The 27,172-nt window shown below is 44.7% G+C and overlaps 1 protein-coding gene across 1 annotated transcript; it reads left to right on the top strand.

Moving 5' to 3' along the window:
* Positions 1-784: 784 nt before the first annotated feature.
* LOC121489352 (translation initiation factor IF-2-like) lies at positions 785-21,843 on the top strand. The gene is made up of 2 exons (XM_041752315.1): positions 785-1,293; positions 21,717-21,843. The coding sequence occupies exons 1-2, from the start codon at positions 787-789 to the stop codon at positions 21,738-21,740; spliced, it is 531 nt and encodes a 176-aa protein (XP_041608249.1). The 5' UTR covers positions 785-786; the 3' UTR covers positions 21,741-21,843.
* Positions 21,844-27,172: the final 5,329 nt, after the last annotated feature.

The following is a 27,172-nucleotide window of genomic DNA, read 5'->3' as shown; positions in this document are numbered from 1 at the left end:
CTCTTTGCAATTATCAATTAATTACACATCAATATTCCTCTGAGGCTAGACAGTACATTTAGGGTCTATTTTATGGTCATTTTATTGCTGTTATTAGTAATGAAAATAAGATCAATGTTATGCACCATACAGTGTGTCACGTAGAGACCAGAATTAGACACGGTCATTGTTCCAAGGTTTATTTTATTTTTTCGTTCCAAGGTTTAAAACAGAAACGAAATCCCTAAGAAATGACAATTTCATTGTTAATAACAATGCCTCAAATTTATGGAGCATTTTATGCTTCACTTTTTAAAAATATTTTATTTATTCATTCATGAGAGATACAGAGAGAGAGAGAGGCAGAGACACAGGCAGAGGGAGAAGCAGGCTCCGGACCGGACTCGATCCCGGGATCACGCCCTGAGCCACCCAGGCGTCCCTGTGCTTCAGTTTTTCCCGTGTCTCAATGGAGCACATGGAATATAACCCGCAGCCAGCCAGGCCTGAATTCGAATTCTGATTTCTGCTCCTAATGCCGTTCTGAGTATGATTTTTAACCGTTTATTTGGAATAAGCGAGACTCATTTGATTGCAAATCACAAGTCACAAAGATTTATAGACAAAGGTTCCCAACTCAGTGCCCCGCAGGGACCCACTTCCTTTCCTTGGAGGTTTAAAAAAAAAAAAAAAAACTTTTTGATCTCCTTCCAGGGAAATTTTACGCATATATGGTACAAGCAAAAGCACACATAACCCTGCACCATTTTGCACCGATGTTAGCATTCGACCCTCGTGGAGAGTCTGATGTTCCTCTTCATACAACAGCGGCGGGGGAAGGTTACATCAGACAATCCCAAGAATACCTACAGCCAGTGCTGGGCGCGGCGCTGGCCCCAGGAAAGCCTGGGCGGGCAGGTGGGGCCCGGGGAGCGCCTGCCTAGCCCCGGGCACGACCCCGGGGTCGCGGGGTGCAGTCCTGCGCGGCCCCCCACGGGGAGCCCGCCTCTCCGTGACTCTCCCTGGGGCGAGTCACTCTCCGGGCCCAGCTTTCGTGTCTTAACGAACCGAGCAACTCCCATCGCAAGGGCTGCTGTGCAGGTCGGGGAAGGCGCGGCAAGGGCGCGGGCTCCTTCGTGCCACTCGCTCCAGAAACGCGGACGGACGGCAGCTAGGACGGCGGGGACGCCCCGGGCCCGCGAGCCGGCGCCCCCACCCACCCCCACCCCGGGGCCCGCGGGGTCCAGGGCCGCCACGTCTCGCCACCGACCAGGGGAGGCTCCAGTTTCAGAGACCTCGCGCCCGGATCACCAGGTACCGCCCCCGCCCCCGCCCCGACCCCAGGCAACCCCACGGCGCTGGCGGCTCAAACATGCAAAGACGCAGGTGACCCCGGCTGAACCCCAGCGTCACGTGGGCGCACGGGACCCTGCGCACGCCGGAGCCCCGCCCACACGCGCCCGGACTGGCTGCGCGCGCGGACGTGCGGTCGGCGGCGAAGGAAATGGCGGCTGCGGCGGGCGCGGCCGGGAGCGGCCGGCCGCCAGGGGGCAGTCGCGCGTCTGCGGGCCGCGGCCGGCTGGAACCGGTCTGGCCGGAAGTGGGGGCGGCACCTCGGCTTCCGGTGCGACGCGCCACGTGCGCGGCCGGGAGGGACCGCAGAAAACAACAAGATGGCGGCGGCGGCGGCGGGGGCGGGGCCTCCTGGTGCCCTTGAGGCCGTCGGTCCCTTAAAGGGCGGCGGCGTCCGCGCGGCGGGGCGGGGGCGGTCCGGCCGAGTCGGGCCGCGGGGTCTTCGCTGCGCTTGTGCACGAAGCTGCCGGCCCGCTTCCCAGATATTGTCCCGCTGTCTTAGGGTTCTGTTTTTTGGGTTTTGGTTTTTTTTTTTTTGCTTTGGAGGTTGCTCGGGGTTGGTTTGTCCCTGTGTTTGCAGCTGTCGCGGCCTGGGACAGCAGAGCCGGCTTTGTCCGGGCGTTTCCCGGGGCGGCGAGGGGCGGCGAGGGGCGGCGGGTAGAGCCTGGGCGCCTGGCCGGCCCAGGTGCGGCCCCTCCTCCCCGCAGCGCCGCGCGCTTCCGCCTTTGTTCCGCTTAGAACCTCAACCCTGTTGTTTTTTATTCTTTTGTTTAAATTGGGCTTGCCGACAAGTAGAGCCCCCGGTGCTCGCCGCGCCGCCGGCCCCCCGGAGCCCGCCTCCGCGCGTAAGCCCGTGGCCTGCCGGGTCCCGGGGGAGGGAGGCCGAGAGCGCCGAGAGCCCCGAGCGCTGCAGCCGCCGGCCCTTCGGCCTCGGCCCCGACAGTTGCCCGGGGCTGGGTTTTCCCAACTCACCGGGTGATTTGACGGGAGGTTGAGGCGCAGAGGAGCCAGTGTGGGTAAAAATAGTGAGCGCAAGTCATGCTGGTTGCGATGGTATATTTAGGTTAAAACAGACGTTTGTCCTTGGTTTTGTGCATAAATATGCCGTCTCGTTTGCATTTCAGATGCCCTCATTCTGGGTGACTTGTGAGGTCATTTAGCAAGACTGAAATGATGTGACTGTTTTTATATGGAGGGTGGGAGTCGTTTTTAAATACTAAAACTTGACTCTCAAAGCTTTGGGAGGTTTAATTAGCAAAACTTTCTTCATGTAATAAGGGACCCCCCCCCCCCCCACCACCACCACCACGAGGGCATGTTACAGTGACAGCTCAGGAAAGACACCGCTGTTTACAGGGGCGCCCTTAGGGTTTCCTCTGTCTGGCAGGGTTTTTGACACTTGCGCTGTGATCAAAACTGTCGCTCTTAAGGGACAGGCTAGAAACTGCATAATATGGTCAAGAGGGGAAAAGAATACTCAAGGCTTTTATTTTAAGGTTTAAATGCAGATTTTTGACCCTAACATGGATTCGAGAGCATTTCCCTTCAGCCATTCATTTTTGTATCCATGCCTTCCAAGGTTTCACTGCCATCATTTTGCAAAAAAAAAAAGGGGGGGGGGGCTGGACTGTTTCCAAAGGATCCTTTAATGTAGGGGGATAAGGACCCTCTTCTCTCCCTTCAGCCTGCGAAAAGATTGCAGCTTACTTAATACCATGTCGTTAAAAGAAGCCTGCTCCGTTTAGTTTTTATATTCTGCAGTGATTAACCACTTCTTTGTCTCCCTTTGGTACACACGATTCAGATCTTGGGAAACTTTTTCTGCAAATATCACTGAGCACAAGAATTGGTATATTCCCAGGCCATAAGTTGTTTGCCAAGAATTTCATTAACACTGCCTTCCTGTTGAAAGGAGAAAATGTACTTTAATTTTAGAATAAAGTATCATTGTAGCAATTTTTTTTTTCAATCTGGAAAAGCAGTAAGAAAATTAAAAGAATCTGTACTCCAATAATTCAGAGATACGTGTCTTTCTAGGCATAGATTTAAGTTTGTTTGGGGGACATTATGTTGTGTTAACAATTCTTTTAAAAATACATTGTTTTAGTTTATATTACTAAAGCAAATTATGCCCAATGGAAAACATGACAAGTACAGAAAAATACAAAGAAAAAAAAAAATCACCCAGAACGCCATCATCAAGGAAAGCCACTATTAAGCAAATTGTATTATTGTATTTGTCTTAAAGTAACACTGTATCTCACTTTGTAATCCAGGGTTTATATTTAGCTTATATACGGAACATCTTCTTATGTCAAGAATGTTAATGATTTTTAGAGCCTGCATAATATTCTATCAGATGAATTAACCATTAACTATATTCTTACTACTGTACGCTAAATTTGTTTGCCAATTTTTGCCCCTGTAAGTAATGTGGACACGAATACTTCGCAAAAAAAGCTTTTAAGATTTTGTAAAATAAAGTTTCAGGTTTGTTGGTACATATTTGACCCCCCAAACTAGTGAGTTAATGGTGTTCCATCTTGAACGTTCTAATTACTGTACGTCAGCATGCCACTTGAGGTTACATCCCATCTCTTGTACTTTCATTGCTCTCCTCTAAATCTATTTGTTTCCGTTAATAAGTCATTTATTCTTGGTGTATTATTTTTGATAGGGATGTGTGTCTAACAAGTTCCAGACTTGGATGTTTAAGTTAAATATTTAAAAGGAGTCCTTTTGCTGTCAACCTGTTAAAAACACAGAAACCTCTTTTCCTCGTAACTACTTCATTCCTGTGTGTAGACGTGACACAAAAGAAATTCATTGCTGAAGTTTTCTTTCCAGAACGAGACAAGTATATCAACTATGTAGTTCTCGTAAAATTAATGAACTAAGGGAATGTAGGCTCTTTTGGTGTAAAATCTCTAACCATCACATATCATCATTTTGTTAGTTATTTCCAGTTGTTGTGGATAGCTGCTAGACCTTTATCCACAGGGACAGGAAAAACAGCTCTGTTGGAAGCCAGGTGACAAGCACAGTAGTTTTAAGGTTTCTCTAGATCAGTGTAATGATACTCAGATACTCCTTACCAGGAAACCATTCTGTGTAGTCTGTTCTATCAAAATTAAATTGTTTGCTACGGACATCCTTCTCTCTAAAAATCATTTAGAGAATACCAAAAATAGGGATCCCTGGGTGGCGCAGCGGTTTGGCGCCTGCCTTTGGCCCAGGGCGCGATCCTGGAGACCCGGGATCGAATCCCACGTCGGGCTCCCGGTGCACGGAGCCTGCTTCTCCCTCTGCCTGTGTCTCTGCCTCTCTCTCTCTCTCTGTGACTATCATAAATAAATAAAAATTTAAAACAAAAAGAGAATACCAAAAATAAAAAGGAGTAAGACAAATGTATGAATAACGGATACGCATCAATCAGCAGCGATTCCGTGAGCATCTCAAAATTACCTCAGAGAATAGGACACTCTTTCCTAGGGCAATATCCATTTTAATCACCCCATCCTGTAAACTGCCCTAGTCTCTCTATTTTTTTAAGATTTTATTTATTTATTTGAGATAGATACCGAGAGAGAGAACATGAGCAGGGGGAGGGGCAGAGGGAGAAGCAGACTCCCCGCTGATCAGGGAACCTGGATGACACAGGGCTTGTCCCATCCCATGACCCTGGGATCATGACCTGAGCCAAAGGCAGGTGCTTAACCATCTGAGCCACCCAGGCGCCCCCCTAGTCTCTCTTTAAATGACGTCCTAATTACTAAACTTGGAATAAGATCCATTCTACTAGAAGAGGGAACACAGTGTGTTAAGAATATTTATTCAAATAGATTTGGGACTTGAAGAGCTACCATACATGGCAATCATTATTATTCTAGAAGTCTTCCTTTTGGTGACAGTACCCCATGCAGAGGTTTATCTCGAGACTATCATTTTTTGACACCACCTACTTCATGGTCTGATTCTACATATAAATGGCAATAAACACGCAAAGATTTTTTTAGTTATATCAGCGCTGTGTATCTGAAATTAAAACCTGTAATTAGAGATTCATTCACTATAATCCTTTCAAAAACAGCTCTAGATTTTTCTTGCTTTATCATTCGGATTTCATAGATGATATCCAAGACAGCAAATGGATGAATATTTTACATTTTAGTTCTTTTAAGGGACAATTGACTTTGAGCAGCTTTTGGGAGCTATATAGCTCTTAGAAACCTGTCTTCTTGGAGCTGAAGTTTAAAATCTGCTACTGATATAAATGAAGAAGGGGGGTGGGAGTAGGAAGAAGCAAGGGGAGAAGCAGAAGAAATACATATTTTTTTAACATTGAAAAAGTATTTAATATTCTTTAATCTTGAAAACATCCAGATTCCACTGTCAGGTACAGTTAGTGTCCAGCTATGAAAGGTAGAGGTCTTGTCAACTTGCCCCTTGAGTCAGCCCTGCCAGAAATAATAGAGGGGAGCCAGGTTGTCTTGTGTCCCGGACTTCAGGCCCTAGAGTCTACACTACTGTATTGGCACATTCCAGCAGGGCCAAGGTTGACAGAACCTTGCTGACCAAGGCATTATTCATTACCTTTTAGTTCCCCGCCCCCCCCCCCCCCCCACCAAATCTCCTCTGTTCTCATATTTAATTGCCTAAAGTTCTCATTCTTTCAAGGCTCCATAGTGCAGTGATTAACAACTGGGGCTTAGGAGTCAGAAGAGACTGGAGTTGGGTTCTAGTTCTGTGACTTACAAACTATGTGACCTTAGGCAGAGTACCATGTCTGGGCCTCAGCTTCCTTCCCTGTAAATGGGGGCTATCTCCTTCTTTGAGAATTAAATGATGGTCAGTACATAGTACTGAGCACAGTGCTTGGCCCAAATAAGCTCTCAATAGAAGGCATTGATTTTTAACCCCTCTACTTGCTTAACCCATCCTCTGCCTGCACTCAGTTCCTCATTCTCCTTTGGCTAGTTGCTTCCTGACCAGACCAGTCAGCATCCCGCCTAGTGCTCTAAGTGCTTACTATTCCTTGTCCCAGTTTTCCCTTTAAATGTACCCTTAGCTCTTTTATCTGTCTGGCAAACTCCTATTCATTCATCAACACCCAAGCTTTAATATCCTGATGATGAAAGTATAAATTGTAACTCCTTCAAAGGGAAATTCTTACAAAAACAATAAGAATTTAAATGCACCAACCTGTGGATCCAGGAATTCTGTTTGCAGGAATGTATGCTATAGAGATCCTCACCCATGGGCAAAAAGGGAATGTGCATAAAAATACTATTTCTAATAACAAAAAGATATTAAAACCCGACATGTCCAATGGAGCACTAGCATCAAAATTTTAATTTATCCCTGCTAGGAAATACATGGGGATATTAAAAACAAGTGAGTAGCTCTACAAGTACTGATTTCCAAACTATATTGTTACATGAAAAAATTGAGATGTAAAAAAGTTGAGAAGATACCTCCATTTGTCAAAAAAAAAAAAAAAAAAAAAAGAAAACCACCACAGAGAGACAGTACATTTATATTTATATTGATGGAGTGGTGGTGGTTGCCTCTGATGGGAAGTCAAGGGTCTGAGCAAGGAAAGATTTCCTTTTCACCATATATATCTTTGTTCAATTGGGAAAATGACTGTATAAAATATTAAATTTCTTTAAATTAGAAAAAGAAAAACCTTAATTCCAGCATCTATTCTTTTGGGAAGCCTTGACTGGCCCTCTTCCTCCATTTCCAGCCAGTTTCTTCTTCCTTCATACTTCCTGGGTTGCCCCTGAATTTTGAATGTAATTCACCCCATTGTATTGAATAGAACTATGAGACTGGTTTCCCTAGAAAACCAAGAGCATCTAGAAGCTAGGATTGATATTATATTCATTTTTAAAAATATTTTATTTATCTGAGAGAAAGAGCGAGCAGAGGAGGAGCAGAAGTAGAGGGACAAGCAAACTCCATGTTGAGCACAGAGCCTGATGCAGGGCTCCATTTCAGGACCCTAAGATCATGACCTGAGCCAAAACCAAGAGTGGGATGCTTAACCAGCTGAGCCACCCACGCATCCTGATGTGGTATTCATTTTTATGTTCCAAGGATCCAGCCTAAGATGATATACATACACACACCCTTTCTTTTTCTTTTGAAGGAATGAATTGAAAAGGTCTGGAATGAGTCTCTCCCACCACTGCCCTGATCCTATTCTGGTTGTCCAAAGGAGAGTTTGAGCTCTTGCAGACTTCTTACTAATCCTGCCCCACTCTATATTATCAGACATTCCCAGCAAACTCTCTTGTAGCTCCAATTACATCTGACTTGTTACTGTTTTTGTAATCATTGTTGTTTTGTCCTGTTACATAGAATTTTTTAAAAAGCCATAGTCTCTGCAAACTTCTTGCCTTTGGATATGCAGTATCTTCCACTAATGTTCTTTCCTTCTTTGGTCACTTTGTCTCCATCATTCAGAGTCATTTCCTCTTCACATTGGTGTTTTGGTAGTGAGCATAGCTGCCTTCCGAAAGCACTTCCCCTTTGAAGCCTTCCTGTTTTTAGCCTGCCTTTGTCAGATAAATGATGTCCCCATGGATCTCTGACCAAACTCATGATCACTAGTCATTTATTGCAATTATCATTTTGCCTGTTGGTTCACCTAACAAAAATAAGAACTCTTGAAAGGCAGGGATTTTTACCTTGTTCATCTTACTTGTCCTGGAATTTATGCCTGACTCATAGCAGGCACTCAATAAATAATTGTTGCATGAATAGAACAAGGTAATAGTAAGTGCTCACGGTATTTTGATGGGCTGCACGTGATAGCCATCTGTTACTTATTTGGGGCAACAGAGTTGTACACTGTGTGTGTCACATTCACACCTCAGCCTGGCATCTTGAACTGGGAGCTTTAGGTAGTGGTTACCACTTGAATGCAGGTGGAGAAACCTCATTAAATGTGTCCCTTTCAAGTCCCTCAAAGCAGGACTGCCAGATTTAACAAATAAAAATTTGATTTTCCCATAAACATATTTTTAGTGTAGTTATGCCCCAAATATCGCTTTTACTAAAAAAAAAAATTATTGTTTATCGGAAGTTCAAATTTGACTGGGTGTTCTATATTTTATCTGGCAACCCTACTGCAAAGACCGAATTCCCAAACTCTATCTTCCTGTGTTCAGACCCAGTTAATTCTTCACAGAGAATATTAAGAACCATGCAGTCTTATCATCTTTATGAAATAAACTACCCAAATCTCCTAACTCAGGTTACTAGAATTTTTTTACACATTTCAAAACCCTGCTTCCTTCCAAAACTCCTTTATTATATTTTAACCATCAGAGTTAGATTCTAATTTACACTAATTTAGACTGTTCGCCACTTAATAGTAGAATTAGATCTGTGAGGGAAAATCATAGGACTCTTTCCATTTGAATTTTCTGTATATTTTCTCTCTCTGGTGTCTCTCCAAAGTATGTCTTAGGTAACAGGAAATTATGTCTCAGCATGGGTAGGGCAGTAGGGCTGGTCTGGGTGGTTAGAAACCTTGAATTGCTGTTGGGGTTGTAAAGTGCCACTTTCCTGCGGAGGAAAGATAGGAGCCCCACTGCCAAGTGCTGGCACCTGCCCTTGCCAGCTCAGCCGCCATTTAGTATTATTACAGACCAGGCTTTCCACAACAAGGCTATTTTTAAAAGTTAGAAATACCATCTGATCTGAAACAGGCATTTTCAGATTTCAGTCTCTTAGCACTGGCAAATTATCTTGCAGGCCAAAAATGCAGACACCAACAGCGACTGCACATATTTTTGTTTCAAAGGAACATTTCCCATGACACGAAGTCACATTCCCCTGCAGCTTGGTAGTGAATGGCAGCTCTACAGGATACACCTTTTTGTTACATGTCATTAGTTTTCCCTCTGGTTCTATAAAGTAAGATCATGTCACAAGTGTCATTCCTTTCTTTAACACCCAACTTGAGAATTACAGGCTAAACATGGTCCTACGTGTCTAAACTCATGCAAAAAAAAAAAAAAAAATCCCTTAGTACTCAGATATCACAGCTGTGAGTTCTGAAAAACAAACCAATGACCGTCAAAAATTACTAAGAAGTGGCGATTAGAATGTGAGAGAATTTACATTAGGGGAGAAAGGGGACATTTTAAAAAAGGGCTTGGAGTGAAAATGCAGTGACTTAATATGGCAAAGAAGCATGGGAGAAATGGCTCAGTCCTGGAGTAGAAAATCAATCTGCCAGAGACATGGTGAGACTGGAACATCACCTCATTTCCAGATCACTGTGACACAGCCATGTCTGCAGTCAGAGCTTGAGCACAGGAGTGCATGAGGCCCCTGATACTTTTCAGCAGAAACGACAACTAGCACCCAACAAACCCCAAGAGAAGTAACAGCCTGAAAAGAGCCATCTTTCACATTTTTGAAACGGACGGACTGAACAGACATGCATTATGTCAAGAGCTTTACTTTACAAGACCAGTATTTCTTTTTCATCCCGTGGTTTCCAGGACAGCCTCTAGTAAATACTGCTTGGTAAGGGAAATAAATTCAGAGCCACGGAGTGCAGTAGAATATAGTCTCGATGTTTACGTTGCCCAAAACCAGGAGAATTATGTCATTTATTGGTTCTCTCGAAAAAGTAAGGCAGCAATAAGCTACCGCTTAACTGGTAAATCATAAAAGCCTCGCGCATGAAGAAAGTTCTTTGACGACTAGGAAGGAGAAAAGATCTTTTATAGATTATTTATTCTACTGTAAAAACTGATCCATAAAGAGAGTAAGTTTTCTGATCCACGCTGAATCCATTTTGTGGCCTCTTCGACACGTTTATCTTGGTTTTTTGGTAATTTTTAGTATGTTCTGATTGGTCAATGCACCTGTCAAAAATAGATTTACTTTGCTTCACAGCCCAGGCATTTTTAAACCTGTTGCATAGACAGCGTAACTTTATTCCTTAAGTTTTTTTCCTTTTGTCCCGTTCCTGGGTGTTTGGTGGCTCTTCCTGCACCAGAGTAGCTATATCAAGTGTTTGGGAGGGGTTTTTTTCTCCCCTTTCCTCGTTATAAAGAAGCCAATTCGTATCGACATTATTTGCCTAATTATGGACTAGTCCTAGAGACCTCGCACTGCATTTTATTTCCTCTAGGAAGATAAAACGGGGACCTCCCGTTTGCAATGACCACCAGTGCAGGATCTGCGGGTAGGAGACGTGGCGGTGCCTTTAAGAGCAGCCGCGGTAATTTTCCACGGCCCGGACAGCCCCGCCCACGCGGCAGCCGGCGGGGGTGCGTCCGAGTGCGGCTGCGCGCCGCGCCGCGCGCGCCTCCCGTTGCCTGGATACCGCCTCCTCCGCCCGCGGCCGCCGAAGGCCTTTTGTTTCCAAGATGGCCTCCGAGCTCTGTGTTAATGCGCCCGGAACAAAGCCCATTGACCAGCCTTCAGCTTAGCGGAAAGCAAGCGTCGTATGGCTGGCTTCAAGAGTGTTCCATGTCAATATTTATTTACTCTTATAGGTTTACAAAAATCCTTTCTGTTGGGTTGTCTGGATGGGAGAGAAGTCGGGGAGTCCCCGGCGCTGTGAGCCACGGCCGCTCAGCCTGTCGGTGACACGGCTCGGGGCTTCAAGGCTGGGAGACGGTCGTGTCTTTTGATAAGAATTCTGGTGGTGGTGGTGGTTTTGTCCTGTTAAACTAGCTCAGGAAGAAGCCTTTTCAGATTTCAACTGGACTCTGACGCTCAGCGTTAAAGACCATAGAAAATTAGGGGGAGCTTGGTCGAGGGAACCCCCTTCCCCACCGTGTCCGCTCTCCGTATAAAATACCTGTTGATTTTCCTGTTTTTCTTGAAAGATTAGTCTAAACCCAGATTAATCTCCTGGTACCATTATCATAAGATGGTAAATGCCTCTGGGAATAGGAATTAGGTTTTAGTCATCTTTATGTCCCAGAGGTGTCTCTGCCTGTAACAAATCTTCTAATAATGTAGCTAAATAATCCTAATTACCTTGAGGCTGCGACTCTCGCACGCACCGGGCTAGGAGGCGGTTCTCCGAGATAGCTCCTCGCTCCCCTTTTACAGGTGGGGAAACTAGGGTTAAGTCGTTGCCTCCAGGCGCACCTGGGCGGCTCAGCGGTTGAGCACCTGCCTCCGGTGGGGCCGTGACCCCGGGGTCCTGGAATCGAGTCCCGCATCCGGCTCCCTGCGGGGAGTCTGCTGCTCCCTCTGCCTCTCTCTCTGTGCCCCTCATGAATAAATAAATAAAATCTTAGAAAAGAGAAAAAAAAAGTTGCCTGAAGCAGCACAGCTAGTCCGTGTTGGCAGGGGGATTTCAGCCAGCCTGCCCTGGAACCTTAATGCCTCTGCAAAGACTGCAGGGAGTGCATGATGCCCCCTCATTGCAGCACTTCCAGGGAGGCGCATGGAAGTCTCTTTTCTTGAAATACGTTCCTCTTTGTTGTGAATAGACTTCTGGCTCTTATATCAGGGCATTTAGATGCTTGCCAGAGCTGAGAGCTAGAAGACACAAACCCAACCAACCTTGGTGGCAGGTTGTTGGGGAAATACCATTCAAAATCTGACAACCCAAAGAAATCTCTCCACAAGTAGGAGAGAAAAAAACGGTTTTGTTATCGAATAAAGAAAGCATTAAGCCAAAATAGGATGTGCATCACCGACAATCTGTTGCGAGATGGGAAGGATAGGAAGAAATTTCACCTTTTTGCACAGCTCAGCAGATAGACCTGTTATGTACCTGTTTTCAAAATAAACAACTAGTTTTAAAGTAAGAGGACTTGACAGCACCAGTTGTCACACCTAGTTCGTCTTAAACTCACCTTGGCAGTGGGTAGCTGGTACTCTGTATCAGCTAATTAGCATTATCCAAAGGTAAAAGTAAACATCTTTATGACTGGAGGTAGATTTGCAAGTTAGAACAAGGAACCTGAGTTAAACTCCCACCCTCCCACAGAAACTGGGAAATAGGGATTCTATCTTCCTTTTGGTGATCCATTTCAAAGAGATGCCTCCGTTTTTGAGAAAGACATTCCTGAATTGTAAAGCTGGCAAAGGCTTATTTAGCTTTTAAAAAGGATTACATACTTCTCAAAGGGGCAGACAATTTGCAATCATAAATTTTCTAAAGTCAAGGCTGAAAGAAAGGAGGGAGAGGGTCGCTTTCCCTTACTGTGAGGGAAATTTATTTAGACTTATTTTTACCCTGACATAAGCTACAGAGACAACTCAGGTCAGCTCTTCCAATCAGAGTCGGCTTGGGTTCAGATTTTCACCTCACTAGCCCACTATTTCCACAGACACAATAATGAGTCAAATCGTAGGAAGGCAGGAGCAGCATTACCTAATGCCGAGACCTAGGTTTTCTATTTTGGTTTGAATTCTTACTTCCTGGTTTCCTTGAAATTACATCTAATTTCTAGCAGATGCTGAGTGAATTTCCGTGCAGCACCAGACCATGAAAATAAATGTGTCCAAGAACTGCCAAACAGACAACTGGCTCTCTTGTACTCTTGAGTTCAGGCTTAACTCTTCTGTCTTCCCTCTCTTCATTACACACGCAGTCTTGGAGACGTCTGACAGGAAGGCCTCCCTCCCCTCCCCCCTTTCTTAAACCTCCACTAATCTACCTCAGCTGTAACAAAAAGGCTCAGGTTGCTCAGCCAAGGTATTGGTGCCTTACTTAGTATGTGGTGATACCTGACCCTGGACCACCTTCCTCTAGGTTTCTGCTTGCCTTGCTCAACTAGCAAGGCAGCTCGGCCATACCTTCCTACTGGAATCCTTCCCTGACCAGCCTCCCTGCTCACTAGCCTGCATCTGACTTGGTCTCCCCTGGGCTCCGGACAACTCGGTAACTTCCCCCAGTATGGCACGCACCTTTTTAACTTATTAGTTTGTAAACTTCTTGAGATTGAAGATCTGTTAACAAAAAAAATCCTTAAATCCCCAACACCTCACAGCAGGGTATGTAGATGAGCAGATCTGGGACCTCAATCATAGGCTTCATTCAGCCCACCAAACTATTTTGTTTGACTCTTAAACATTTTTTTTGTGAATTCCAGGTCACAATTTAAAATCTGGATTTACATGCGAATCAGGGTCTGTGACTTCTCTTTAAAAATAACATGTGGCCGTCCTGGGTCTGTTTCCACATGAGCAGGTACCTGGTACAGAGATCAGCCACTGTAGCTGGGACAGGAGCTTCCCACTTTGCCCCAGCCTTTGCCACTCCCTATTGCTTTCCCACTGAATCTAAGCATGAGGCATCATTTATAGAGAATACACACTGATGTTTTATTGGAGTAAAATACTTCTCAATACCGAAAGAGGGGAAGCAAGACTAATGTACCTTTCAAGGATAGTGGGAGAGAGCCTGTTTCGTGGTAGGAGAGAAGAGTTGGCTCTGGGTTGATTAGGCATATAAAGCATGTCTGTCTCTATTTTTCTTAAATACACCTTTGTTTATTTATGTTATCTTCCTGGCCACTGTAGATATTTGGGTTTTTGACCAGTAGGGTGGATACTCATAAGCTATTTGAAGAGACGAGGGAAGAAAGAAGAAAAAGTTTAGCAAATGGTTAAGATTCCAGACTTTTTAACCCAGCTACTTAAACAGACTTTCCAATTTAGCACCTTTAGCCAGTCGTCTAGTTTCACCCTGAGCATCTCTTCTGCTGTTTGCTGCAGTTGGGTTGGGTGCATGATACTCAGATTCCTATAGCAATTACCTTAGCAAAAGCCAGGGAGGAAAATTTGTGCCTATGCTCTGTTCTTGATGACTCCACGGGCATAGAACACACACAACAAAAAAATGTTCACTTCATGCAGGTAATTCGTTTTCAAAAGATTATTCACAGCACTTTTTAAAAAAAAATTTTTTTAACTTTTATTTATTTATGATAGTCAAAGAGAGAGAGAGAGAGAGAGAGGCAGAGACACAGGCAGAGGGAGAAGCAGGCTCCATGCACCGGGAGCCCGACATGGGATTCGATCCCAGGTCTCCAGGATCGCGCCCCGGGCCAAAGGCAGGCGCCAAACCGCTGCGCCACCCAGGGATCCCTGTCCACAGCACTTTAAGAGAGAGAATGTTTGGATAGAACTGAGAGCTATTTTGTAAAACTTATTAATAAGAGAAAATTGTCAGTCCTGTTGCAATCAGTGTTTACATATCACAACGAGCATCCAAACAAATACTACCTTTTCTCTCTAAACACCAGTGAGGTAAGAGTCACCAGTGCCGTACAAAGTAGGAGGATATTGATATTCTGTCTCACATAAAACTGATCAAGATAACAAAACCATATAAAGAAGTCACAAACGTTGTTTAATAGAGCTTCTGTTTTCAAGGAAGGATTTTTAATTAGCATTTCCTCCTAAATTGTCATAGCTTAGATTTACATTGTTTGACAATGTAAATGAACAGCTTAATGGGGTAGAGAATCTTTCTGAACACCTTGATGTTTGCTGTCTTTTAATGGTATTACTGAGTATGAAGTGATAAAACGGAGCCACCGAACATGCTGTGACATCATAAAAAAAAGAAAACCTCAAGTCCTCTGTCTCCTTTTCCGTGCCTGGGATTTAAAAGCCACTAAATTAGTGTTTTGTCTGGCCATATCTGTCCTTTTCAAATGTGTAGAGCTGCTGGGGCGGTAGTTGGTGGTAGGATCAGTTAGAAAAAGCTTCCCAGTGGATTCTGGTGATATCCTGCCCTTTAAAACTCCCAGTTTTCCTTTCAGGCCTATTTAAAAACAAGTGAAGGGTATACAACACGGATTCTACAGGGGAAGGGTACATCAGAGACTATTACATTTGTGAAAGTTCTATGCATTTGGAGAAACAACAATGGGCCATGCAAATTGCATTTCTTTTGGACTTGAGAAAAGCTGAATGAACCCTCCACCTACTAGAAGGGACCTAAAGCAAAGCTGGCATCCTGAGACCCGTGTTTTGTTGAAAAGACTGTAAGGATGAGTGGAAAGTGGCTATACTGCTGAGAAATGGAAATAAATTGCCTCTTTCAGCACCTAGAAGCTGCCCAGAAATTTAAATTCCCTTCTCTGTTAGAAAATCCAAACCATATTGCACGTAGTAGGGTTTGTTTATTCTCCACATCCCATCACAGTCCTTCAGATATTTTAACAGCCGTGCTCGATTATGTGGTTGGCACAAGGACCACAAAATCTTTAGTAGCTAAGGAAGCTCGTTGGCAAATAGATTTCTTGTATGTGATGTAAAACAGGCTCATTCAGAGAACTACACATTTACTTGTGGTTAGATGTGAGAAGCTGAAGCTCTGATTATTGCTGTTTCTCGAGGCATGCTGCAATAATTGTGTCCTGTCTACAAAAACAGAGAAATATTTACTCTTTGCAGGTTTTTGTTAGCTTCAACAAGGGTAATTGCAAATATTGATACCTCACTTTATTTTAAGGATACTGACAATCAAAGAAGAGACCCTCAATTTGCTAAATTATAGTGTTCGTTTGAAAGAGAGGGAAATATTTTTGTTATTTGTATTCTTTGTCATTCGGGATCTGCATGAGTTTCCATCCATGGCATGGAGTAGCCCTGTGAATCACAGGAAACCAGCCCAAAGCAAACCGGTCTCCTATTACTGCAGAAATTTGAAGAATACGTGAACTGATTGATGTCAATTACAGTGAGGGCATCTACTGCCATTTTATTAATCATCCTATGTAATCTTCATATCTTATGCATATTTTCTTTTCTTCAATACCATCTGTCCTTGTCTTTGTTCTAAGTCAAACTGACTTGGACTCTCTTCAGGGCTGTTACTTAACTTGATGAAGAAAACACTGCTGAGTGCTAACCTCCCAGATTTCAGTGAGAACCTATATCTGAATCTGCAGGACTTTTTTCCTTGCCTTTCTATTTATTCCATTTTCTACATCGTCCTTTTGAATATTTTCCTAGAAATCCCTAAACCGTAGGTAAGTAGATGGAAGAGGCCGTGAAACAAGAGTTCAAAATGTGTTGCACGTGACACACTTGCAGAAAGGTAGTACGATGTCTGCACAGTCTGGCTCTCAAGCTTTGAGGCTGCGATGTACTTATGGAAGGCAAAATATCCCACAGTCCAGGAAAATCTACCAGTCCAGTTTCCCAAGAAGCATAAAACTTGCTGACATTGAAGAAGGGCACCATACAGGGAAATGTGAGGTAGGGCATGATCATTAATACCCTGCTTTAGAATTGGGGGTGTGGAAGACTCATGTATGGGCTTCGATGCATGTGTGTCTTCAATTTGGCCATGGGAAACAATCAGTCAAAATTTCCATTTATACCAAGCGGGAATAATATAAAATCGAGTACTGAATCCAGTCCGACCACCGGTTTAGACAGATGGGAGGTTTATTTATTTATTTATTTATTTATTTCAGATGGGAGGTTTAAACCAAGTTTGCTTTGTGTCATAGGACTGTCACACAAGCTATAAATAAAAGGACCTCTGGCTTTAGGCCTCTTTCTGTTTGGAGACAGTAAATTTAAATCCTTTGTCCCTGCAGACCAACTCAAAGCAGTAACCTTGGCTACGGTGGCTGCAAAAGAAACACACTCTCCAGATTTCCAGTTCTATATTCAGTTTCAGAAAATTGGTTATGTCGAAAGGGAAAAAAAACAATCTTACTTTGCCTGGGTTATTGACACCTCAGAAGAAGCACTCCTCAGACGTTGTTAGGAGGGGAAACAATGAGTCATTCATGCTGTCAGCCCAGGTGGTGCATGAATTCCTGACAGAGGCCGCAGAGTTAACCCATGCAGGCCTCCTAGAGCAGAGAGAGGGCTCAGGCAGCCTGCCTTGGGCTCCCAGCAGCCTCTGGGGGAACCACAGAGCAGGCCTAGGGCTGGAAGGGAAGGTGAAGCCTGTAACCAAGGCAGTACCTCTGCAGTGCCAGTCCCAGGGGGCCTCGGAGCTGTTTGTCACCCTGTGATTGGCTCCAGGAGAAGGGTGGAGAAATGAAAACACTCTGCCCAGGATATATTTAGTTGAAGTGCAGCTGGGGAAGCGCTTAAAACAAGGGAGCTTTTGTCCTCATGCTCAAGTTTTTTTTGTAACTCCACAAGGGGGGCGGGGGACTTCAGCCACCACCTACTGATTTCTTCTTCTCCCCTTCCATGTGCTCCTCTTCAGGGGATGCTCTTATTCCAAAAGTTGAGAATTTTCCGTGGTTTGTTGTAGCAGAGGGCACCGAGCCATTCTGAGGCTGAGCTGACACAGAAATAGGAAGCACACACTCTTGCTGGAAGAGAGACACACTTAAGAAATTCAGACATTTCTTCACATGTTGTATATGTCTGCATCCTCACAATTAATTTTCTGTCAGTTCAAACTGGCAGTTAGGTATTCTCAAACGTCTTTACTTGGGTGAATTTATGGAGTTAGAAACATAATTAAGTTTTATAAGCTGACAGAACCCTGTTTCACTTGAGTTGATTCACATTTTCCAGTAATGAAAGATTTACTTCTGCGCCGATGAGCACAGCTTCTTTGCAACAGATTACTGATGAGCCATGTAATGGCTCCTGTTCCCGTTCTCTTCGGAGAAACCAACCACTGAGAACTGCCACCTTGCCATGAGGCTTTACAGCCACTGTGGAAATGCTGTATAATAGGGGTGCATTGTCTACCATGAAGAAGGTGCACAGGAAATATTTTATTTTAAATGAAAATGCTAGTTCAGTTCTGAACCAAGGGCAAAAACTCCTAAACAGGAAGCCCATGGTTTTGATGATACCTGGAAACCAGCTTGTATGAGTCTTAGGCACCTCTAGATAAGCAGAACCAAGAGTATATATTCTCTCCATATGGAGAGAGGGAGTGAGAGAACGAATGAATGAGATTTGTTTCAAGAACTTAGCTCACATGGTGATATAGGATTTCAGGTCCAAAATCTGCTGGGTGAATGGACAGGCTAGAGACCCAGGAAGGGTTAGTGTTGTAGTTCAAGTCTGAAAACTGCTGCCAGAATTGCCTCTTGCTGGTCAAGTTTGGTTCTTCAGTTCTTCAACTGATTGGATGAGGCCCACCCACACGGTGGAGGGCAAGCTGCTTTAATTCAAGTTCCTTGACTTAAATGTGAAGTTCATCCAAAAATACCCTCACACAAACATCTAGAATAATGACCACATGCCTGGGCACTGTGGCCCAGCCAAGGGGATAGATAAAATCAACTATCTCACAGGTTAAAACACCCATTTTGAAAAATTCACTTGCTTAATTACAAGCTTATTTACCAGGTTGAAGCCACTGTGAGGGTTTAGAAATGGGTAAGATATGATAACTCTTGAGAACTCTTTTTAAAAAATATTTTATTTATTTATTCATGAAAGACACAGGGAGAGGGGCAGAGATATAGGCAGAGGGAGAAGCAGGCTCCTTGCAGGGAGTCCGATGCAGAACTTGATCCCAGGATCCTGAGATCACGACCTGAGCCTAAGGCAGACATTCAACCACTGAGCCACAGGTGCCTCTTGATAACTCTTTTGATAACTACTTTCAGGTATTCTCTCTCTCTCTCTCTCTTCCTATCCCTATCTCTCTACATCTCTCTCTCCTTCTCCCTCTCTCCCTCCCTTCTCTCCTCTTTTGGGAGGCTTATATGGGGAATCAACCCAGACATAGTGAACCCATGTGAGGATATTCTAGACAGCAGCTCCCAGACAACACCAGCCTCATCTATAAACATGTGGGTAGCCCAGCCCTCCAGTGCTCTCATCCTCAGCTTTATCTTCCAGCCATACCCTGACATGGTGGACCAAATTGTGCCCTGTTCCAATTTCTGACCAATTTCTCAGAGAAACTCTGAGAGACTTCTTAAAAAAAAAAAAAATTAACACTTTTTTTAAGCCATGAAATTTGGAAGTAATTTGCTAGACAGCAATAGATAACTAATATAGTAAGATTATGGTCAACTTTATAAGAAGGTACCAAACTGTTTTCCCAAGTGGCTTTATCATTCTGCAATCCTGCCAGCAGTGGATGAGGGTGCCAGATGCTCCATCCTTACTAGCAATTGATCATTAGCAAGTGTTCCAAATTTTAGCCCTTTAAATGGACGTGGAGTTGTTTCTCACCGTGGTGTTGCTTTGCATGTTCCTGATGATACCATACTTACTTTGGATCAGAAATATTATTACCCAACTTAGAAACCAACCTTGTTTGCCACGATACTTCCTAGCCACGTGCCATAAAACCAACTCCTCCCTACCCTCAATATTAGCTTATTCTTGCATTTTCAATTTGTTTTAAAAATAATTGCTACCGGGATCCCTGGGTGGCGCAGCGGTTTAGCGCCTGCCTTTGGCCCAGGGCGCGATCCTGGAGACCTGGGATCGAATCCCACGTCGGGCTCCCGGTGCATGGAGCCTGCTTCTCCCTCTGCCTGTGTCTCTGCCTCTCTCTCTCTCTCTGTGTGTGACTATCATAAATAAATAAAAAATTTAAAAAAAATAATTGCTACCAACATGAGGCTGTGTCATTAATAATTATCCACATTGGGATTTCTCATGTGAGTTTGAAAGCCCCTGGAAGAATGAGTAAGAACAGTCTACCCACAGATGTGCGACTCCTGAGCCTGACTACACCATCACCTGTTGTTAATCACTATTGATATTATTACCATTGATTGAGAAATGCTCTGTGCCAGGCATCTTACACTTACCACAACAAGGTTCATGATTTTTATCCTCATCTTATTCCCAAAGAAGAGTAGGTTTAGGGAGGTCAAGAAACTTGGCTGTGGCCACACACTGAATTTGAACCTGATGTTGTTTTATTTGGTCCAAAACAGGTTTTTTCCTCACTTCTTTCTAATTTTATGCTGGGATGTAAGAAAACATTCTGGCCTAAAGTAAATAGTGGAAAATATTCCAGACTAGAAGTTGAGAGACTGGGTTTTACTCCTGGCTCTGTCACTAATAAACAGTCTACTTTTGGATAAGTCCCTTTCTGGACCACAGTTCCTCATTACGAAAAGTAAAAAGGTTGAGCTTATCCAACTCAAAAATCACTACAGACCAGGCACTAGGCTAAGCATTTTACAAGTGTTAACTTATTTATATCTCCTAAAAGCCCTATCACACTGGTACTATTATTGTGTCCATTTTACAGGTGAATGAACTGAGGCACAGACATTAAACTACTTTTTCCAAATTCACAAAACCAGTACATGTGATTTCAACCCAGTCTGGCTTTAGAGTCTATGATCTTACTAAACTAGGTAACGTTCATTGAAAGCTTATTTTCAACAACCACCTTATGACATTTTTTTTAAAAGATTTTATTTATTCATTCATGAGAGACACAGGGAGTGGCAGAGACATAGGCAGAGGGAGAAGCAGGCGTCCTGGGAGGAGCCTGATGTGGCACTCCATCCCAGGACGCCAGGATCAGGACCTGAGTCAAAGGCAGACGCTCAACACCCAGGTGCCCCAATTACCTTATGACATCTTTAGCGGCATTATTATCCCCTCACCCCACATTCCCTCCTACTTTTCTTTCTTTCTCTTTCTTTCTTTTTCTTTTTTTTTTTTTTTTTTTGGTTGGGGGGGGGGGGAGTGAGGACAAGGAGGAAGGCAGAGAGAGAGAGAGAGAATCCCAAAGAGGCTTCATGCCCAGCGCAGAGCCTGACATTGGGCTCAATCTCACAACCCTGAGACCAGGACCTGAGCTGAAATCAAGAGTCGGGTGTTCAACAGACTGAGCCACCCAGGTGCCCCCTCCTACCTTTTGAATGAAAAACTGAAATTCAGAAAATTTGTTGTCCCCAGTCCCACAGCCAGTCACGGGTAGAACTAAGATGGGAAGGAAGCCCAGTCATCAAAGTCAAAGTCTAAATGTCCCCACAAGTCAGAATGTGAGAGACCGCAGCCTCGTAAGCCCCAGGGAATCTTGCCAAAGGCCCACTTGGAAACCCCCTTACTGACCGACAGGGCCACACCTTCCTCTCTCAACCCCAACCTGGCTGCATTTTTCTCCTCTCTTTTCCTCCTATTTTACAAAACCAGTTGCCTGGAAATTAGAAATTAGAACTGCAGATGCCTAAGGGACACTGCCCTGGGGGCATTGGTGGTGGCAGTGGTGGTGTGGCTTCCGGAACAGACCCTGCTGCTGGCTATGGGGGAAGGGCTCTCCTTAGCCGGTCCTCACTGCTATAAACTGGAGTTCATGCCTCCAGGCCCAGTGTTGGATTAATTACCTGGGACTCCTGTGCGGGTACATGGGTGAGCTTGAGCAGCTCAAAAACCACAGTCTGGAGGCTGTGGTTTTGACAATCTGGTTTTGTTTTTACTTATTTGATGTAAGTATATCTTTTTTTTTTTTTTTTTTTTAGGATTTTATTTATTTATTTATTTGAGAGCACGAGAGAGAGCACGATGGCGGCAGCAGATGGAGAAGCAGACTCTCTGTGGAGCAGGAACCCCATGTGGGGCTCAATCCCAGGACCCTGTGATCATGACCTGAGCCATCCAGGAGCCCCTAGGATTTTATTTTTGAGTAATCTCTATACCCAATGTGGGGCTGGAACTCACAACCCTGAGATCAAGAGTCACACACTCCTCCAACTGAGCCAGCCAGGTGCCCCAAGTATATCTTTTTAAATAGAAAATATGCACATAATAAAAAAAATCAAATATCACAAAAAGCATATAGTATCTAGTGAATAGGATTCTTCATCCTACCCTTGCCAGCCTCTGCCCTCACCTCTGGAGATAACGTTTCTTATACATCCAGCCAAAGGGATTCCTGCACACATGACCACGTGGGCATAGATTTCTGACCACACAAATGGGCACCTGTGATACACACCCCTCTGCATCTCCCTATTTATTCCTCTTTAGCAATCAATATAGCTTGGAGATTATTGCTTGTCAATACCTAAATACTCTCTCTCCCTTTTTAAAAAGATGCCGTGAAGATTCCCATGGTAGGGCTATCCGTCTGCTCTAATGCTTGCTGAGGCTGTTTGTGATCGGAAGCTCTGACAAGTCAGCCTCGTGAATCTGTAGTGTGTGTGCTGTGTTGTATTGCTGCGCAGGCCCCTCTGAGATCTCGTATGTCACGTGTGTCAAGGAGCAGAGTTTATGGCTTGCCCTCCCCCAAGGCATAGATTACTGCTGGAGTTGGCTCCATAGGACTGTCATCAGAGGACAATTCGTCCGAGGAGGTACAGCTCAGAGAAAGCATCCAGACGGCAGCTCAACTGAGCACTGAAATTTGGTAGCAGCAGCAGCAGCAGCAGCAGAAAATACAACACTGTAAGCTTTCCCGAACATGCCTGGCCAAATATGCCACTGTCATCTATTGCAGCAGGACCTCCAGTCCCAGGGATGGGGCTGGTTCTCTGACTCATGTGGCTGGAGGCACTGCCTATAATTTGGGGTGATGTGGCCAACAGATAGTGAGAGAGTGAACAAGACGGGGTTCTCCGAAGGTGATCCAGCCTATGGCTATTTCTCTTAGGAAGGGACCTGAGCAACCGTTCTCATATTCTCTTGCCTGAGGTGAAAGCTTTTGGGGAGGCTCCTTGCAAAGCCAACAGCTGAATGTCTGCCTCTGCTCAGCTTTGTTCGAGGATGCCTGGGGACTGTCAGTCCTGGGCAAGCCCCTGCGTGATTTCCTTTCCGAAAGAGACACCAACACTGGGGAGCTCGCCCCCTTCCAAATACACTCCACCAGGAAGACAAGAAACCTTTTCTTATACTGAGGCCACTGTCCCAGTCCTCCTCACAACCAGAATTAGTTCAAAGTGACAAAAAGCCATCAATTCCTCCTGTGCCATCACCACATTTTATCATGAAAACTCTGAAACATACAGAAAACTTAGAGAATTTTGCAGGGAACTCCCATCTATTTTCCCTGTAGATTCTACGATGAACATTTTGCTAGATTTGCTTTCCTTTAGAAATCATTCTTCCAGGGATGCCTGGGTGGCTCAGTGGTTGAGCGTGTAACCTCTGGCTGAGGGAGCGATCCTGGGGTTCTGGAATCGAGTCCCACATCGGGCTTCCTGCAGGGAGCCTGCTTCTCCCTCTGCCTATGTCTCTTCCTCTCTCTCTCTCTGTGTCTCTCATGAATAAATAAATAAAATATTTTTTAAAAAGAGAAAGAAAATATCCTTCTTCCATCTCTGTAAGCCACCGATGCTTGAGGTGTTTTTTTTTTTTGTTTTTTTTTTTTAAAGCCTGGCCTAAAAATTCCATTCATTTGCTTCTAAAACTTCAGAACAGGAAACTTAACACCTTGTTTAAAGAACACAGGATAATTTAGTTCCATCCTAAAACAGGCTGTGTGGAAGGAAGACAGAGAGGACGTGAGAGGAAAGTGAGAAGGGAAGGCAAAGAAGTGAGAAGGGAAGGCAAAGAAGGAGTTAGAGAGACGAAAAGAGGGGACCAGGGGCTGCTGGCATGAAGATGCAGGAGAGGTCTGGGGTCGCCCATGAGCTTGGCTAGGTCAATGACATGGCTCATCGCAAGCTTGGGTGCAGAGGTTTGGCACCCAGTGGGCAGCTGCTACTATTAGGGATGCTGCGGGCCTCTCCCTGCTGCAGTGGGGGCAACCACGGGCAGGTGTGCCAGGACCATGGAGCCCACCACTGTTATCTTTCTTCGCAGACTTTCTGGCCCAGGGTCTCCAGCTCCTCAGACAGCTATAAAACAGAGCAGAGCCCAGATCTGGAGAACCAGACACCAGCTTTGAACCCCAGTCCTGTTATGACCACCAAAACCCCAGCCCTCGGGTAGTTATTCAACCTCTCTTCTCTCCTGTATTCTCTTCCGGGAAATGGGCCTATTAGGCACAGATGCCTCCAGGGGTAGGTGGGTGGGCAGGTACACTGTAGTAATGAAGGCCCAAGTACACGGAGTGCCAGCTGCCTGCCCGACATCAAGCTCACAGGCTTGCATGCTATTTCTCACTCCATCCTTGTGATGGCTCTAGGAGCTGGACGTTATTATGGGACTCATTTTAGAAATGTGGGAATGGAGATGTGGGGTGGTGAAGTCACTTCTGCAGGTGGTGCAGCTGGGAATGGTGGAGGCAGGCCAGGCCCCCAATTGCTGTGCTGCTCTGGGCGCTGTGCCTGCTACCAACCCTGCACAGTGTGACTAAACAGGCTTGCCAATGTTGGGTTCTTGCAAGGTCAAGGTGGGACAGCTCATGTGAAAGTGCTAATACCTACCAGGTCTTTAAAAGCGTTTGCTGAATGACTAACAAATGTTGGTGAGCTCACCAAATACTTGTTATGTTCTTCAGCTGTTTTCTCTAATTGTTAATTCCATAGAAGCTTCCCTCTGATAGGGATAACCATGGCGGAGGTAGGGGGCAATCTCCCTCAGCCTGTATTATACAAATGTCAGGTTTAACAAACAAATTACAAGGCAGTTGATTTTCTTTGTTTCTGACCTCATATTACAGCAACATTGAACTTATTTTTATTTTTTTATTCATTTACTCAAGAGAGACAGAGAGGTAGAGACATAGGTAGAGGGAGAAGTAGGCTCCCCATGGGGAGCCTGATATGGGGCTCGATCCCAGAACCCCAGGATCACAACCTGAAGTGAATGCAGATGCTCAACCACTGAGCCATCCAGGCATCCCAAACCTATTATATTTTTTGCCTGTGATCATACAACAGAGAAGCAGATGATAAATGTCAGGATCTAGGGCAAGCCCTTCCTCTCCTGCCTGTTCCAAGCTGGTACTGGGCTTCTCTAGTGTGCCAAAAGTAATCCAACACACAGAGCTGTCCTGGGAGCACAGGGCTGGGAGCCTCTTCACGTTCCTTGCCTTTGATTAAGGCCTCTCCACAGACTGGTTGCTGTGGCTGTTTTCCACCTGTTGTGATATACTTCCCTTTCAAAACTTGTAAACTAATAATCCTATGAATTTATCTCTAAATGCGACAAAGAAGATACATAGAATAAAGCAAGGCCACATATAGAAAAGTACTTTCAAACTTTCTCTAAAGTTTCTGTATAAACGCAAGATTTTAAAAACCGGCTTAAGAGCCAAAAGGTTGAAAGCAACCCAAGTGTCTATCAGCAGGTGAAGGGATAAACAAAATGGGGTATGTACAGACAATGGAATATTATTCAGCCTTGAAAGGGAAGGAAATTCTGCTGTGTGCCACAATGGAGGTGAATTCTGAGGATGTTATGCTAAGTGAAACAAGTTTCCAAAGGACCAATACTGTATGACTCCCCTTACATGAGGTACCAGAGTAGTCAAGTCAGTGGATTCAGAGGGTAATATGATGGTTGCTAGGGGCCAAGGAGGAATAGAGACTTACTGTTTCATGGGTACCGGGCTTCGGTTTTGCAAGACGTTCTGGAGATGGGTGATGGTGATGGGCGCACCGCAGTGTACCTTTAAACGTGGTTATGATGGTGAACTTTATGTGAGGCATATTTTTCTACCATTAAAAATAATGAACTAATTAAAAATAGGTTGACTTGCTTTATGACAGTGGTTTTGTCTCATGTTCCCCTTAGCCAGGTAAGAGGACACTGTATTTTTCACTTTTATTTTTTATTTTTATTTTTTTTAAAAGATTTTATTTATTCATGAGAGACACACAGAGAAAGAGAGAGGCAGAGACACAGAGACTCAGGCAGAGGGAGAAGCAGGCTCCATGCAGGGAGCCTGATGTGGGACTTGATCCAGGGTCTCCAGGATCACGCCCCAGGCCAAAGACGGCGCTAAACCGCTAAGCCACACGGGCTGCCCTATTTTTCACTTTTAATAAGATCCGGAGACCAGAGCTAGGACAGAGGCACACCATGACAAGGACACAGTACAGGGCGTGAAGCTGGAGGTTAGGCCTTTAGACTCACCTGGGCTCCAAAGATGGTTCCAAGGGCTCCCTGATGGCTCTTCCTTGGAGTCAGCAGACACAGTAGTTTTGGGGACTAAGTGAATGATGCCCCACTGAGGAGTCTTAGGACTGAAGGGAGTTCACATAACAGAGGGTACCCAGGAAGATTTGGGACCACAGTGCTACCTCTGTGAACCTAAAGGCCTGATACCATGTGGGAGCCTATATCCTGGCTCCTTCTAACTCCAATGAATCATCAGCACCAACAAAGAAATAACTCAGCCCATAAACCTTTGCTTTTAGACAAGACCATATTAAGCCAATCCCTCAATTTCAAGGGATATGTGGTGTTTTGGGAGAGAGCAGAAAATCCCAAGTTAAGTGTTTACAATTCGCCTCTGTACGTGTAAACACTCAACTGTGTTACCATTCCTCTTCCTCCTCCTCCTCTCTGTGTGATTATGATTTAAAATATCAGCAGGCCCCTACAGTCTCCGTTTTGTATCACGGAACACTACATCTCTTTTCAGCTTTTCATTCCCAGTATAAACTCATCCCATTTTGTTTTGTTTTGTTTTGTTTGCCCAAAGGCCAAGCCTTTCAGCATGTCATTATGACCGGTTGTAATTTCCATTCCTGTGGGTTCAAGATTGATGTAAAGGAGTTAAAAGCTTTCCCATGCCCTTCATTACCTCTTTCCCAGAGGTGAAATGTAACTTAATGTTACAACAACAGTTCTGCAGGTAATGTCCCACATGCTGATTTCTCCTTCAAGCATTTACGCTGATGGATGGACGGAACCCCAGCTCACAGATGTCCTTGTCTCTGACTGTGGACGATGGTCCTGTAGAACATGGAGAGGAGGGGAATCACTGTTGTCAGGTCCTAGCCTGGCTCCATCTGTCCATAGCTGCACAGCCTCCAGCCTCCTTCACCTGTACGATGGAAATAAAAGCAGGCTCTGGAATTCTAGA

This window comes from Vulpes lagopus, chromosome 4 (genome assembly GCF_018345385.1).
Source record: "Vulpes lagopus strain Blue_001 chromosome 4, ASM1834538v1, whole genome shotgun sequence".
NCBI classification, from domain to species: domain Eukaryota; kingdom Metazoa; phylum Chordata; class Mammalia; order Carnivora; family Canidae; genus Vulpes; species Vulpes lagopus.
Note: the sequence above shows the minus strand (reverse complement) of the source record. Positions and strands in the feature narration are given on the sequence as shown.

Excerpts from the sequence above, each read along its gene's own strand:
- LOC121489352 (XM_041752315.1), top strand. The coding sequence starts at position 787 with ATGTTCCTCTTCATACAACAGCGGCGGGGGAAGGTTACATCAGACAAT. Across the intron at positions 1,294-21,716 it reads CCTCGCGCCCGGATCACCAG|GATTTTATTTATTTATTTAT; the intron begins GTACCGCCCCCG and ends TTTTTTTTTTAG.